The sequence below is a fragment of the Alosa sapidissima genome, chromosome 22, assembly GCF_018492685.1.
Source record: "Alosa sapidissima isolate fAloSap1 chromosome 22, fAloSap1.pri, whole genome shotgun sequence".
NCBI classification, from domain to species: Eukaryota; Metazoa; Chordata; class Actinopteri; order Clupeiformes; family Clupeidae; genus Alosa; species Alosa sapidissima.
The window spans coordinates 22,527,064-22,544,085 of NC_055978.1; the positions used below are offsets into that span (position 1 = coordinate 22,527,064).

General features: G+C 40.1%; 1 protein-coding gene and 1 long non-coding RNA gene across 2 annotated transcripts in view; one reads left to right on the plus strand and one right to left on the minus strand.

The window, feature by feature from the left end:
• LOC121697690 (probable polypeptide N-acetylgalactosaminyltransferase 8) overlaps positions 1–17,022 on the plus strand; it is a 46,978-nt gene that overhangs the window by 13,003 nt on the left and 16,953 nt on the right. The window contains exon 5 of the mRNA XM_042079337.1: positions 7,370–7,494. Coding sequence (XP_041935271.1) covers positions 7,370–7,494 — 125 coding nt within the window. The remainder of the gene's footprint in view (positions 1–7,369; positions 7,495–17,022) is intronic.
• LOC121697692 lies at positions 2,166–4,512 on the minus strand. The gene is made up of 5 exons (XR_006026514.1): positions 4,019–4,512; positions 3,252–3,370; positions 3,008–3,140; positions 2,710–2,764; positions 2,166–2,603 (listed from the first exon to the last, which is right to left on the minus strand). It is a non-coding gene; the product is annotated as an uncharacterized LOC121697692 (long non-coding RNA).

The window sequence follows — 17,022 nt, forward strand, 5'->3', positions numbered from 1 at the left end:
AAAGTGGCTAGTGGCTAGTTTTGTAAGGGTCAATACCATCATTCCGCCTTCTGCTCCAGTAGACCGTTTATTTCCCTTTGCTGGACTGATTAGCAGGCCCCATAGGCGTCGTCTGAATGCAACACTGTTTGGAAAGTTACTTGTGCTTAAAGGCATCAATGGAGGAGACACCACTAGCTAAGGTTACACACACTTGAGTTCACAAGCTTAGATCGCAACACTCCTTCCTTTTTTCTGTTTTACAGTTTTTGAAATATTTCAGCAAAATTATTCAACTGTGATGAAACTCACCATAAGTGTGGTAGTGATGGTATTAAATAACTTAAAAGGTTAAATGCTACCTGCTTTAAATTTCTAAATAAATCCTCCATTTGGATTGTTTGTCTTTGAGTTATTGTCACTGATTTATAGTGGGCAATCTATTACACCAATAAGTATACTTAAGGAGGGGTTCCTTGAGTTACCGAACATTTCTCAGGGCAGGTTTATATTGGGATGTCTAACATGAGGGGTCAGCCTATCTAATCTGTTGACTGATTATGGAAGGAGTCTCTTGCTTTCAGATGTTTTTCCAGTGTACAAGTGAAGGGATAGACGAAAAAGGCCTTTAGAAAGAAGTATTTTGTACTATTTTGAAAATAGGAAAATACAGTATTTTATTTTGATACATTTTTTGGCTGCTGTATTTTGTAGCTTATATTTGATACATTTTTAAAGTGGGTATTTGGTATTTTATTTGGAAATACATTTTTGATGCATTTGTGCCCATCTCTTAACCTGACGCGTCATACTCAGAATATGAGTGATATTGCTCCATTGGGATGTAATTATGGGGCGTGTTTCAACTGACACAGGGGGAGAATGCCTCTGCACTCAATTGGATCGACCTAACCAATTAGAGCAACGAAATAGCTTACCGTGAGCTGTAGGAAGAACACACAAATCATCCACGCGCCACGGCTGGGGCCACCCCTCCTTCTTTTTAATAAATAATTCCGAACACCGATGCTACAAATAATTTCGAACACTGATGCTACAAACACGTTATAAACAGCTGAGGAACGCAGACTCCCTCGAGCAAACAGGTGGCCAATCAAGAGATTTCAAACAAATGTAGGAACAACATATCACAATGCAAACACGCTGTTTTCCCTTGATGAAAGTGAAACTGGAGTTTTCCCACATATCAAAGTTGGCCAAAGTTTTCAGAAATAATCGTTTTCAGTAATAAAACCTCATGGAGATAATATGCATTTTCATTTTTTTTGCAAACAAGCTGCTCAGATGACGTGATAGACGAGGCACTGTTGCTCACCTGTCCATCATCGTAAAGCCCAGGGCCCAGTTCCCCGAAAGCATCTTAAGCCTAAGAGCGTCGTAAAGTCCCTCTCACGAACGTCTTAAGATTTGCCGACTGTTTCCCGAAACCATCGTAGTTTAAGACCGTCGTGAAAACACTCGTAGATCTACGAGTGCTCCAGCCCAGATAGCAAAATTTGACCGGCCCACCTCTGGCCCACTACCTTGCCTCAGGGTTTTGTGAGTGTTGGCCCAGTTCTGGCTGGGCCTCCGGCCCAACAATGGCCCAATTACTGATAACTGACACAAAGAATTTCCTCTGGCCCAGATGTGGCCCACACACTGCAAAATGACTCTCATTGTTTCTGTTGGCCCAGGTCTGGCCCACACACTGTAAAATGACTCTTATTGGAACTGTTGGCCCAGGTGTGGCCCACACACTGTGAAATGACTCTTATTGTTTCTGTTGGCCCAGGTGTGGCCCACACACTGTGAAATGACTGTCATGCATTCTGTTGGCCCAGGTCTGGCCCACACACTATATAACTGAGTGTTGGCTGAGTGTCGGCTGGGCCTCTGGGCCTGTACTGGCCCACACACTATAAAACTGATCTGACTGAGTGTTGGCTGAGTGTCGGCTGGGCCTCTGGGCCTGTACTGGCCCACGCACTATAAAACTGATCTGACTGAGTGTTGGCTGAATGTCGGCTGGGTCCCCGGGCCACATGTGGCCCATTAACTACCAAAAGTACTTGAAAATAAACACAAATCCAGAACTAGTAATTAAAAGCACAAGCTACTTTTATTAACAAGTTTGACAAACACAACCTTGCAAATAAAACAAACATTTAAAAATGATACAAGCTTTTACATATATACACTTTAGAAATTAAACAAGTTAAAATATACAATCTACTTTTATCTACAACAATCGACTTCTTTCATATACAAAAACACAAACAATTAAACATTTTAAAACTGTATAATGATTCAAAGAAATAAATGATTCTAAATTAACATTAAACATTTACAGAAATATTCTATCTCTCTCCCTCACTCACTCACTCTAAAAGAGTAATTCCATTGTCAGTAGTTGTGGGTTGTGAGTTAAGTGTTAAGTGCTTTAAATTCTGTATTTTTGTACCATGTACCATGACCTACCCAGCTACATACATGCACACATACTCACTCTCAAAGTATTTTTCAATAGCAGCAACATTTGCCACCTGCCTTCTCTTTCTGTTGCCGCTTCATTGTTGCCTCCACCAGTTTCAGCAGCACTACCAGCCGGGGGTGTCTCCAAACTGCATTTAGGTATAAAAGAATATTATAAGATCATTATGAGGTCTAAAGCAAGATTTCAACATGTCATCTGTCAGAAGTTCTGTTTGTCCACTCAAATATACTTACAGATAGCCACCTCAGCTCTCTGTGGGGGTTGATCAAAGAGTTCTTTCCATCCATCCTTCAATTTGAGATGTATGGACAGCATGTCATTTCAAAAGAAAAGAAAAAAATCATTAAACTATGTATCCTTTACTGTCTGACAACATATTACTAAAGCCCAGTCTTGCCATTCTGCAGCTGTCTTGGTAACACCTCCCTGGTAGTTATTTTGGGCAACATTGACATTGTGTGATTGTTAAATGCTGATATATTACCAATGACAATCACCAAGAGCAAGACATATTTGTCAACACATACAGACCTGAAGCACTTGTGGACTTCCTTCACAAGAGCCTTGTGGGTGCTCCAGTTGGTTGGCCATGTTTTCAACAGCGCATGTTTCCTGCCCACTCCTGTTCTTTGCTGACATAATGGATGAGGCAAACCAAAAGCATCTAAAAATGACACATCACAAAACACAGGCCTAGATGAAAGCTGATTCCTATGATTTGGCTCATCTAAACAAAAACGTATTACTTATTCTATTAAATCAATGTACAACTTACCAAGAGCTCTTCAGGTCTCCTGTTTTTCCAACACAAGAAATGGTTCACACATGTATACACGGGTAGCCTTCTTCATCCAAAGGAGTGCAGGCAGGTCTCTGGTCAGTGTGGCCTGGATTCTGAGGTGTACATTTAAAAAAAGTCACAGTAACGTTAGGTTAATGGAAGTATATGTGCTCAAAATGATTGCATGATCATAAAACAACCCCTCAGTACAAAATACAGAACGACCTTAAAATACAGATTTTGATGAGCTTTACATGACCAGGACAGGACCCACCCTGCTACCATCTCTCTCTCTCTCTCTCTCTCTCTCTCTCTCTCTCTCTCATACACACACTCTCTTAAGGCATACAGTCTCAGTCCTGCCTGCCTAGTGCCTGAAGTTGGATAGATAACGATGAAATGCCCAATTACCAATCGCTATATTCTAAGTCATGCAATACTGGTTAACTGTTAAGCTATTTCTAAAATGATTAGATCACACTTTTCTTTGAAAACCACATAATTATGCAAGTATAGCTAACGTTACAGCACTGAACGTTTTTGACCACCAACACTGACGTTAAAGGTAGCAGCTAATTAGGCCAACAAAGTAGGCTAAGAAATCATAACGTATGTTACAGCTAGCTTCGTCATCGTCAAGGGGGTTAGATTGAAACACCCATTCTTGTTATGCTACTTGTTAAACTTTGTCTGCAATAATAAGCCTACGTACATTCATAATGATTTACATGCAATAACAGGTAAAGTTGCATGTTACTTACCACAGGCAGTGTCCAAAACGAGACAGTTTCGCGCCGTCCTGCTGGTTTCAAAATGAACAGTTGCTCTGCTCGTGGCTCTTCCACATGTAATGGGCCGACAGTCACTTCACAGAATTGGGCCATGTACGTTTAGCGTCCGGCTGTCGCTAAATGTTTCATTTTTGCCGCCAACAGCCTCGATACTGATCAGTGTTCGTTCCTGAAGTATCGGGCCACACACTGTATGAAATCCGTCTGCCGAGATTGATTCGAAAACTGGCAGTAGCCCATCAAACCCCAATCGGGCCAAATAAGACACTCAGTAATCAGCCCAACTACTGCGTGTCAGTGTCGGCCCATTCAAGGGGACAGTGCCTCAGCCGACCTGAAACTCCGCCGACAGTGGCAGCACTCAGCCAGGATCGGGCCGACTGTGTTTACTGTGCTTCAGCCGACTCGGACCTCAGCCGACACTGCCAGCACTCAGCCAGAATCGGGCCGACTATGCTTGCTATCTGGGAGAGTACTCGTTACCGGCCAAGAGCGTCTTAACAGTAGTTCTCACTGCGTCACTAACAGGACATTTACAATTACAACTTAGAATACATAATCCAACTTACGTTCCCATTCTTTATTGTGTTTACCTGTGATGAATCAGATTTTAGCGTGCAAAATAGCCTACATTTAATGGTCATAATAATGTGATGAAAAGCGGACAAAAATGCAATCAAGTTATTAAACGAGACGTTGCCAGAATAGTTTGACATTATCTTTGCTAAGTGAAGGCTATATTTTATTAGGCCTATGAGGTAAAAAGCAGAGAAAGCAACATGTGGTTTAGTCTGTAGCCTACTGCATCAAAATCTAAGCCTACACATTTCCTCTCTTTCTTACTCGACTTCTTTCTTATCTTCAAACGTGTTCTTGACACCGCGAAAAATTATTGCATGGTGCAACAATCTAATCTTAAAATAATGACAATTATGTATGTCTCTGTGTGGTATATAACCTACTTGGGATGCTTACATGCAGATGTCAAAGTGTTTCTATTTTCGTATTGATGTGAATTAATGTGTAGATCCGAAGTTTAAATGGTAGGCCTATAGCTGTGACGTGCAGTCACCTGACATCACCGTCAAATCAGAGGATATTTCAGAACTATTAACGTGGACAGCTCCCCTTAAGAGCATCTTAAGAGCAGTGCATGCGCGTTCACGCTACGAGCATGTTCGGGAAACAGTCGGAAAAACCAAACGAACGATGATATGTGGGAAAAATTTGTACCACAACAGAGCATTGCCAGACCGAACTTGCCGACCTCAAATGTTGTGTGGCTTCCGTTACAGCCCCCACAAAGGAAATAGGTTCACAATGCATTAATATTTTGTAACGCGTGTTACGATGTGCTGCCTGTGATTTGCACTTTGTGAGACAGCACACTTTCACAAACACATCTCATCCACAAGGGGGCACCAGTTTGCTTCTTTGACCTGGTAGCTGTGAGCTAGCTATAAAAGCCATGAAGTGGCTTTAATGGAGGGAACTCAGTTTGGCATGAGGAAAGGCCTGCTTGGGGCCTACCAGCACCTTATGGTTTCCGCCCTGGACCCTTTTGATGAATATTCCCTTTTTCCCATTGGATATATATTTTGTGTTTGGACACATTTTCGTTGTTTTGTTTTTGTGTTGGGGTTTTCCCCACATTTTTCTATGAACATTCTTGGAAGTAGGAATTACGTATGGGCTGGTCGCCTAGAGAAGGCAAAGCGCAGGCTGGTCCAGGACTTGGAGGTAAGCTGGTGTCCTCTTGCATTTCATCTCCTATTAGTTTGTACACACTGACTGCCCCACCATTGCACACACTTAGGTTAGGGACTCTGGTCTGGGCAGCACATCTAATTTCCCTAGACTTAGTTCGAGTAGTTTGTAACGCGTTAACGCGTTATTTCAAAATGAATCACGGCGATTAATGTGTTAATTTTGACAGCCCTAATATAAAGGTTAATAAAATAATAAAGGCCCTAAGATTGACCCCCATGGGGAACACCGGGGTTATTTGGTGTTGATGTACACTGTAGAAGCTCCTGTCTTGTAAGTATGTTCTGAACCCCTTCATAGCTGTGCTCGGAGTAAAGTGCTGGGCTGGTGGGTGCCTATTCCCAACCTTTCTCACGGCACATCAACAGTTAGCCCGAAAACTGTTTACAGCTCTTCGAGTCACGGTAAAATGTAATTTTTGGTACATAGCTAATTTAGATACAGTTATGGTGTGGGTGCTTGCGTTTCTTTAGGAATCCGCCGTCTTGGTTTGTATAAAAATGAATATTAAGTGACGCATACACGTAAGAGGTTGGACATACAGGACGGTTGGTGATGTTCCGGTATGAAGGCAAGTGATTTAAAACCTTCATGGAGTTGGTTATACCAAAGTCCTTTTAGGCAAGTCCCTCCACTCGGCGGCCATATACCAACGTTTTATGGGCACTCATCGGGCACTGCGCGTGCGCAAGGCTTCACGACACCAATCTTGCTCCAGCGGCGAGATCACAACACATGATTGGCACGATGTCTTCACAACACACTATATGATTGGCTCAATGTATTCACATCACACCACATGATTGGCTCAATGTATTCACATGTCAACGTTTTGCCGAGGAAGGGGTGGGATATGTGTAGACAACGGCCATATTGGCGTGACAAACTAGCCCCATGCATTTCTATGGAGTATTTTTTGAGTGCTGTGTCTCCACATTAGAAAGTCTCTGGTTATACTCTCATTCCGGCGTAATAATCAAGGACCATTGCAAACGTAGCCTACCATGGGCGCAGCAGCACAATGATATCATGCAGCACCTGAAAATAATCCCCGTAGGCTATAATTTCCAGCAACAAATTTGTAGCTGCAGCAGAGGAATTGGTTAGTGACTGGATTATTACGCCTGAATGAGAGTATAGTTCCATGTCAAATCAGCCTAGAAAATTGCCACATTTCCTTTTCCATTAGTCTTATTACACTTTCTAACTTGAGAAGAGACAAGTTTTAAATAGGAAAATTACAGGTAATCTTGGTGTCTTTTAAGCGTGATGCTGGCTGGCGAGATGCTAATGGTCTAATCCTATTCAATGATCTATGCTAGGCTGGAGCTAAAAGTGGTATCGCCAGACTCAGAGAATGGATGAACTAGAGAAAGGTAAAAATCAATTGTTTATCTCGAGGGGAGGTGGAAAATGAACGTATTTCCCCAAATGGTTGCGTATTCCTTCAATAATCAGTTTACTGCATTGTGATTGTTGGCCATTCACTAATTAAACTAAATATTTTTTTGTGTTCTGTATTGACATCTATATATTTTTTCCCTGTGTACTTAGGGCAGAGCCGCTCCTGGCGCGAATCAAGGAAGACCGCACTGTCGTGCTATCACCCGTGTTTGATAAAGTAAGCTGCTATGATCTGAAGTTGACAAACTACATGCCCTCAGCCAACCCAGTCTCACGTCTGAACGTGTCACTGTCACGTTAATTAATCTATTGGGACGTGTTGTGTAACACGTTTCCTTGTTAAAAAACGTGTTGAGCAGGACGTAATTATCGTGTTACTATCACGTTGTATTTCGCATTCAGCCAGAACCACGTCATCTGTCAAAAAAGCCCGACCCAAAATGGCTAGAATGTTATTTCATGCTTTTGACGTGCAGTTTCATACTCTTAAGCCTGCTTTGAGTTGTGGGTTAGAAGGAGCCACCTTCTAGCTAGCAGTTTTAGAAGGCTGAACCCCAGAATCCAGAAACAAGAACCGAGCAGGGACGGAGAAAAAAGAAGAATCCAAATGGGAAATGAGGTGAGCCTTGCTACTGCCGCTAGCATGATCATTTTGCTAGCAATTGAGCAAAACATTTTAAAGTTGATTTAACATGAAATAGTAGCCTATGCATGGGCAATACTGTGAATTCAGAGTAGGCTTGCACAACTTATAATTTAGCTAACGTGCATGATGTAATGTTACAGTAATCTGTAAAACAGCTGTTGTCTGTGTAAATTAACATTGTAGCCTAATATTGTTAGTGTGGGCTACAGCTAACAGCTGGGAGGTAGCCTATCAGCCAGGCATGTATAATCGATAATCATGATGAACGTGAATAGATTTTGTTGCGAAAACGCGCATTGTTTTAGGCCACATATCAGCTATAAAACAATTGTATTCTGATACAGCAGTTCTCCAGATGTTAGATATTCACTTATATTATAATATAATATTGTATTTCTTTAACCTGATTAAGAGAGGAGTTTAATTCAATAGAGAATTGCAATGTGTGTAGCCCATAATATTAGAGAGATTAGGCTAGATTTAGATTAGATTCAACTTTATTGTAATTTAAAAGAGTAGGCTACAGGTACAGAGCCAATGAAATGCAGTTGACATCCAACCAGAAGTGCAAAGAAGCAGTTATGTAGACGATCAAGATTAATTATGTACAACAGTTAGATAAATAGGCAAGTTTTCCAGATGACATGTGTACAGTGACAGAAATAGCCTATACAGTGAATATGGAATGTGTGTCTAGCCTATAACAAAACAAATTGATAATAATACATAAATAATACATAATAATGATAATAATAGCAGTAATTACAGTAGGCCACTCGCACTGTTGTTGGTGACGTGTCTGTTTCCTATTATTCCATGCCACTCTCCTACTGTCTCCTTTACTGCCCTGCGCCACTTGCCTACTATCTTTTGCCTCTTGCCTACTGTCAAGCACAACTCGTCTACCATCTCCTATGCTGACCCACGCCACTCACCTACTGTTTCCTAACTGTCCAATGCCGCAAACTGTAACATTAAGCTGACACAATCTTGCTGCACGGTTACTTATCTGCATGCAATCACTATTGCCAGCTGTTATGAGTAAACATTATATTGGGACACCAATATATTTCTGATTTCTGATTCACGGGCAGTGTATTTGCTACTGAAGAAAAGGAGAACACATAGTAATTGTTCTTGGATTGAGATTTAGAGTAAGGTTTCTATTGATCTTTTTCAGATAAGGCCTCTTCATTTTCAACTGTGAAGGATCTACATGGACTTGGTCTGGATAGCCTTTCCAGTTTTGATGAGCCAGTCGGTATGTATTTGACATTCTTTAGGATAAAAGGAGCCATATGTTATCAAAAATTCTACACCCATATGTAGAAAAGCTTTGTTGCTGTTTGTTATTGTTGTTGTTGAAAACTACGTTGAATGCAAAGAGATGCATATGTCCCTTGGGAGGAGAGGGATGAGTGTGGATGATTGAATTGTCCAACAGACATAAAAATATGACTGTGTATGATTGTGTTTGTGTCTGTATATGATTTTTTTGTACTTGTTGCATTTTAAGCATGCTTATATACTTTACGCCATGGTGGTCTAAATTGTCTTTATTGCCACTTGCAGGGTCTAGAGGAAAAACCCTATATGAGCCCCAGGGTGAGTAGTGTATAATTACTTTATCCCAAGATTGATTTTCGTAGAAAGGTGTTCAAACCAAAATCTTCTAAAATAATAGATAGATAGATAGATAGATAGATAGATTTATTATTTGTCCTTTCGGAAAATTGTTCTGCGCCATACAGTAGACAGTTAGACAAGACTGAATACAAGACGGAATATAGACCAGAATTTCCCTCACCCCAACCGCCCCCACCCTACCACACTCCCACACATACACAACATCAGGGCAGAAGGCACAGACCCCACTACACATTTATAGAATGATAAAGTGCAGTTGTGCATACTGTGATAGTCCAGCTGGAAAGAAAGTGCATGGTCCTGCAGGTAACGTCTTGTTCATCAATGTAATGCTAGTTGGAATGAATTACCTACTGGCTCAATTTGTTTGGAAAGAAGGTAGCCTGAACCTCCCTGATGGCAACACCTCATATGCCTGGTGTATGGGATGTGACATATCTCTATTATTTGCATGACCTTTCTTCAACACCCTTCTTTCACAGGTCGTAGCAATACTGTCTGGTTTTTGCCCCTCAACCTTGCTGGCCATGTTAACTATCTTGCTCAGTTTGTTTTTTTTTGGTCACTGACAAAGAGAAATACCAGGTAACACAACAAAAAAGTAGCATGCTCTTCACAAATGAATGATAGAAAGGTAATATATCTCTATCCACTCTAAATTGTCTTAGTTTGCACATAAAATGCAGCCTCTGCAGCCCCTTTTTATAGATGGTGTTGGTATTACTGTCCCATTGCAACTTATTATCTATTATTGTGCCTAAGTACTTGTACTCGACTACAATCACAACATCCTCACCATTTTTAACCATACACTGGGGGGGCTGGCTCCCAGTTCTGTACTGTAGTCTATTATTATTTGCTTTGTTTTCTGTATATTTAGAAGATGACAGCTGGACCTACACCATTTCGCGAATTGATCCACCCAGGCCCTGTAGTTGGTCTCCTCGCTATTCTGTATTAACCCCACTATTGCTGTGTCATCTGCAGATTTTATGTGGTATGTAAACGTTCGAAAAACGCCGAAGAGCCCCGTATAAGAGCCCCAGTGTGATAGGCTGGTTGCTGTCATGTGACACACGCCACCACAAGAAAGCGGAAACGCATCGTAGAGCGAGAGCTGGCCGTGTGGGGTAAGGTAAGTTAAACTATGTAAATTTAGTAAATAATAATAATAATTATAACAAATAGTTGTTTTTTGTTGTTTCGAACAAAATATAGAGATACTTATCCTGACCAAAACTCCTTCATGCTGTAAAACAGCTAGAATCATGCGAAATCAGTGCAATTTCTTAGTCAATGTCTTATAAGTGTAAAAGACGTGGACAAATAGCCACGTAATAATTAGCTAAATAAATCATTGTTCACTACACGTTATGGTTAAATTATTGAAATGAATGCGATGGTGATACAATCCTGCTTTTCAATTAGTTGACATGGTGTTTGACATTAAATTATAATGAGGTCAGTTTCATGTAATAAGCTATTTGTTTCTTTGGGTCTGGTTAATTGAAATTAGCAATTTCTTAGTACAATTCAATGTCTTATAATGGTAAAAGACGTGGACAAATACATGATAATTAGCCAAATAAATCGTTGTTCATGACACGTTATGGTTAAATTATTGGAATGAGTGCGATGGTGATACAATCCTGCTTTTCAATTAGTTGAGATGGTGTTTGACATTAAATTATAAGCAGGTCAGTTTCACGTAATAAGCTATTTGTTTCTTTGGGTCTGGGTAATTCATGTGACAAAAAATTCTGTTATACGCTACTACTGTTTTTCTGAAAAACAAAGCAGTACAACATTTCTATCTCCAAAATAATGCATTGTACGCTTGTGTGTACTACGTAGTGCATGCAGCTTTTAATGTCCAAAGTAGCCTATACTGATTTTCCTGCATAAGAACTACAAATACTCCTCCAAAACTACAGTGTTGACACTTGAAGTTGTGGAGTTATATTTTAGTAGCCTATTCTATAATAGCATAAATACCCACATCGGTTTTACCTTTGTCCCACCTGTATACAACATATGTCTATGAATTGCAGTAGTGATCAAATGAAAAAGGAAAGAAAGGTGTCCTGATGTGTTGTTTAGGGATGGTCCTGCAATGTTTTCTCGACATATCTTTATGTCTTTTTTTTCTCCCCTCTACTTATGTTTTCACAGATCCTTGCTCCTGATATCCTGATGTATGGGTTGCACTCCATTATATGACTCCAACAGAACACTCACAGAAAGGAGAGTAGTATCAAACTACAAGACAGCCAGCATGTAAGCAAGGCCTTGTTTGTCCTTGTTTGGCTACTCATTTGTCTACTTCCTGAAGAGGCTGAAGCATGCTGGCCTCCTTGCTTCCATTAACAGCTGTGTTATGGAGTGCATCCTCACATCATGGTCTACTGCAGCGGTGGATACAGAGGACAATTGGCAGGTATTTTACGTCACTTTTACATTACTTTTACTGTGATTTTGCTAGATATGGTTGTCGCTGTGCTAAATATAGGCCCATATTGTAGATCGAGAAACGCACTGTACAGCTGATACATCTTGGGCTATACTATTAAGGGACAGCTGTATTGACCACCTAAATCATATATTTTCTGAAAGCCTATAGCCTCTAGATGTCAATTAATATACATTAAGACATGTCCCACCTTCCTACTGACTTTGGTGCATCATAAGGCGTACATAGGCCCATAATGTAGATCAAGAAACACATTGTACAGCTGATACATCTAGGGCTATAATATTAAGGGACAGCTGAATTGACCACCTAAACCATATATTTTCTGAAAGCCTATAACCTCTAGATGTCAATTAATATACATTAAGACATGTCCCACCTTCCTACTGACTTTGACATATCATAAGGCGTACATAGGCCCATTTTGTAGATCGAGAAACGCATTGTACAGCGGATACATCTTGGGCTATACTATTAAGGGACAGCTGAATTGACCACCTAAACCATATATTTTCTGAAAGCCTATAGCCTCTAGATGTCAATTAATATACATTAAGACATGCCCCACCTTCCTACTGACTTTGGTGCATCATAAGGCGTACATAGGCCCATAATGTAGATCAAGAAACACATTGTACAGCTGATACATCTAGGGCTATAATATTAAGGGACAGCTGAATTGACCACCTAAACCATATATTTTCTGAAAGCCTATAACCTCTAGATGTCAATTAATATACATTAAGACATGTCCCACCTTCCTACTGACTTTGACATATCATAAGGCGTACATAGGCCCATTTTGTAGATTGAGAAACGCATTGTACAGCGGATACATCTTGGGCTATACTATTAAGGGACAGCTGAATTGACAACCTAAACGATATATTTTCTGAAAGCCTATAGCCTCTAGATGTCAATTAATATACATTAAGACATGCCCCACCTTCCTACTGACTTTGGTGCATCATAAGGCGTACATAGGCCCATAATGTAGATCGAGAAACGCATTGTACAGCTGATACATCTTGGGCTATAATATTAAGGGACAGCTGAATTGACCACCTACACCATATATTTTCTGAAAGCCTATAGCCTATAGATGTCAATTAATATATATTAAGACATGTCCCACCTTCCTACTGACTTTGACATATCATAAGGCGTATATAGGCCTATATTGTAGATCGAGAAACGCATTGTACAGCTGATATATCTTGGGCTATACTATTAAGGGACAGCTGAATTGACCACCTAAACAATATATTTTCTGAAAGCCTATAGCCTCTAGATGTCAATTAATATACATTAAGACATGTCCCACCTTCCTACTTACTTTGGTGCATCATAAGGCGTTTGCAGGAAGGTGGACCATGTGCTAATGTATGTTAACTCACATGTATAAGTGACAAGCTTTAAGAAAATATATGCTTTGCATGGCTAAAACTGCTTTGCCTTTATGTTGGAGCTCAAAACCTATCATATGCCCCATTCATTCGCCAATTTACAAAATAGTGCGATGTATACATTTATGTCTTCCAAAGTTTGCAGGAAGGTGGGCCATGTGCTAGTGTATTAAGGGACAGCTGAATTGACCACCTAAACCACATATTTTCTGAAAACCCATTGCCTCTAGATGTCAATTAATATTAATTAAGACATTTCCCACCTTCCTACTTACTCTGGCATATGATAAAGCATACATAGGCCCATATTGTAGGTCGAGAAACAAATTGTTCAGTTGATACAATTTGGCGTACACTATTAAGGGACAGCTGATTCAACCACCTAAACCATACTAGGACTTGGCCCACCCTCCTTAAATACTTTGGCACACTATATGAAAGGCATAGACCTGCATTTTATAAGTGGACTTTATAGTCATCAGTATGTTTGAACATGTCAAGAGATACACTGAGATTGTGGTTTCTTTCTTTGTACACTTGTTTTATCTCTATTTCTAATTTCCAGGTTGTTAGCTGTTTGGTTATCCCCAAAGCAGAAAGACATGCCAGGAAGGAGCATGGCAAAGCCCGGGGATTTTTCTGCAGCTGTTCCTGCCCGTTATAGAAGGACTGCTCCTGAGAATAGATGGGTGTCTACATCGTTTTGCAAAATGGGTCTTCTACACATGATGTTTGTCAAGCACTGCTCATTGACTGGCCAGGGGTCCTCTGTATTGTGACCACTGGTCAAAGGCGCCACATGACTGTCTCAAAGTCCTCTACATCATTCCGGTGACGGGACTTCTGGCCTAGTCTGACAGGATGGGTCTTGTGTTACTGTGACCAGACGGCTCAACAATGCATCATTCTCATCCATGCCCTCATCGCCTCAAGACTGGAGTACAGCATTCTCTATGGTCTTGAAAAATATTACTGTCTTTATTATTATTATTATTATTATTATTATTATTATTATTATTATTATTACAGGTCTCTCTGCACCCGAACCAGCAGGTTCAGAGGAAGCTTCTTTTCTGTGGCTGTCACCCGACTGGACTGTAGCTCTGTATCCCGTGGTGTATACTACGAATCTCGATTAGTCGGTTAGCGAGGTATGTTGCGCTCAAAGCCAGGGTATGCTGTGACACGAAAGTGGATCTGTTTTAGTGTCGCTGTATCACCATGGTATCTTATGCTGTCAACCAAACCTGGTCGGGAGGAGGTTATGTGCTAAGTTATAGCTCAAATCGTGTAATCTACCGCCCACTGACCAATCAATTGTCTTAGAAACGAAGTTATCTCACGTGTAGGATTCTGTCATATATCGTACAGGTGGAGCTCCACCTCTACTAACATTTTGGATCTCGGATGCACTTTAATAGTGCTGTGCGTGCAAATATCCTACTATGGACGTGCATACCATACAACAACTGATGACAGTTGATTTATTTGATGTTATAGGTTAGACACAAAAAATTACCGCAGTGTAGATTAAGCTATCGCTCATGAATGCGGAAGTAATTGTTTTTAAATAGAGGCGGTCTTGTGCGTCTCCACGTTTCACGATTGGCCAACGTCATCCCAACACCGAGAACGTGCACAGATCTGAGCTGGAAGCCTAGTTTGACAAATATATCACATAACTGCTATCGTAGTATCACTTAACATATACCCCTGAGTCAAGGCTTTGTCAAGCCTCGATATGTAGACATAACCTAGATATGTCTAACGTGCTTCGTAGTATACCCCACCGGTGACAACCAATCAACTAAGCCCCCAAATACCCTATCCCACCCATAGTGTTATTTATTTACAAATGCACATACTGTAATTACAATTATACATAACCATATTCTACTGCTCTTCATGCTCTTATAATGTTACTGTTTCTGCGCTACAATGGTACTGTTACCACACTGCACATATCTGTCTATATGGTTCATACTGAATATCCATATTTATTCTGTTTTTCTCATATGTTCTGTTAATACACTGCCCATATTTATATCTAATGTATATTACTCTAAACCACCTGCTGTAAACCAACTGCATATTACTGTCTACACGACACTATACAGTATTTCTTGTCCTGCCTATGCACCATCTGTCTATACTTTGTATATCACATTGCACTTTTGCTTTGTACAGGGTTCCCACGGGTAATAGAAGTCTATTCCAGACATGGAAAGTCAGGGAATTTTTATCATTTTGGGGGCAAAGTCATGGAATATCAGGGAATTTTGTCGTAGTAGTTTATGATGTACTAGCCAAAATGCATAACATATTTCCACATAGTATTGGTGTATATCTGGTTATTAGCTTTACAGCTTGCTTGAGTAGCCCAACTGTGTTAATTCAATGCCTATTTATTCATCTCCCGCTCTAAAAAAGTAAAAGACTCTTGATGCGGGTGCTCTGAAATCATTGGTCGGTATATTGTAAGTCATGGAAATGCAGGTGTTTTGTCAGGGAAAAGTCATAGAATTTTACATTTGACTTAGAGTGGGAACCCTGTTTGTACTTTTACTCTGCACAATGACAATAAAAGTGAATCTGATCAAATGTAAATTATTATTTAGTGCCTGTAGTGCTTTGTATTAGCATATACCTTTGCTGTTTGTTTTATGTGTATTGGACAACCCCCTGTTTAAAGCAATCACAAACTTACATATTTTGATTGATCTTGATACACAGATGTGTGTTGTGCTGAAATAAACCCAATTTCACTTATCTTAGGTGCTGTGGGACTTTTGATGCACACGAAATCTTAAGAAATGGCCGTTCAGAGAGCATTGTTTTGACAGATGTTGACCAACAAAAGTTCTTAAATCATACACAAACCATTAAAACATCCATATTTTTATTGAATATGATACACAGAGGTGTGTTGTGCTGAAATAAACCCAATTTCACTTATCTTAGGTGCTGTGGTACTTTTGATGCACAAGAAATCTTAAGAAATGGCCATTCAGAGAGCATTGTTTTGACAGATGTTGATCAACAAAAGTTCTTAAATCATACACAAACCATTAAAACATCCATATTTTGATTGAATATGATACACAGAGGTGTGTTGTGCTGAAATAAACCCAATTTCACTTATCTTAGGTGCGGTGGGAATTTTGATGCACAAGAAATCTTCAGAAATGGCCGTTCAGAGAGCATTTTTTGACAGATGTTGACCAACAAAAGTTCTTAAATCATACACAAACCATTAAAACATCCATATTTTGATTGAATATGATACACAGAGGTGTGCTGTGCTGAAATAAACCCAATTTCACTAATCTAAGGTGCTGTGGGAATTTTGATGCACAAGAAATCTTCAGAAATGGCCGTTCAGAGAGCATTTTTTGACAGATGTTGACCAACAAAAGTTATTAAATCATAAACAAACCATTAAAACATCCATATTTTGATTGAATATGATACACAGAGGTGTGCTGTGCTGAAATAAACCCAATTTCACTGATCTTACCTGCCATGGCAAGTTTGATGCACCGGACATACTCAGAAACTACAATTGAAACACCCATATGGCCAGACCGGCCTAGGTAAGTGTCACACCCATTATTTCATGAAATGTCAACATGTG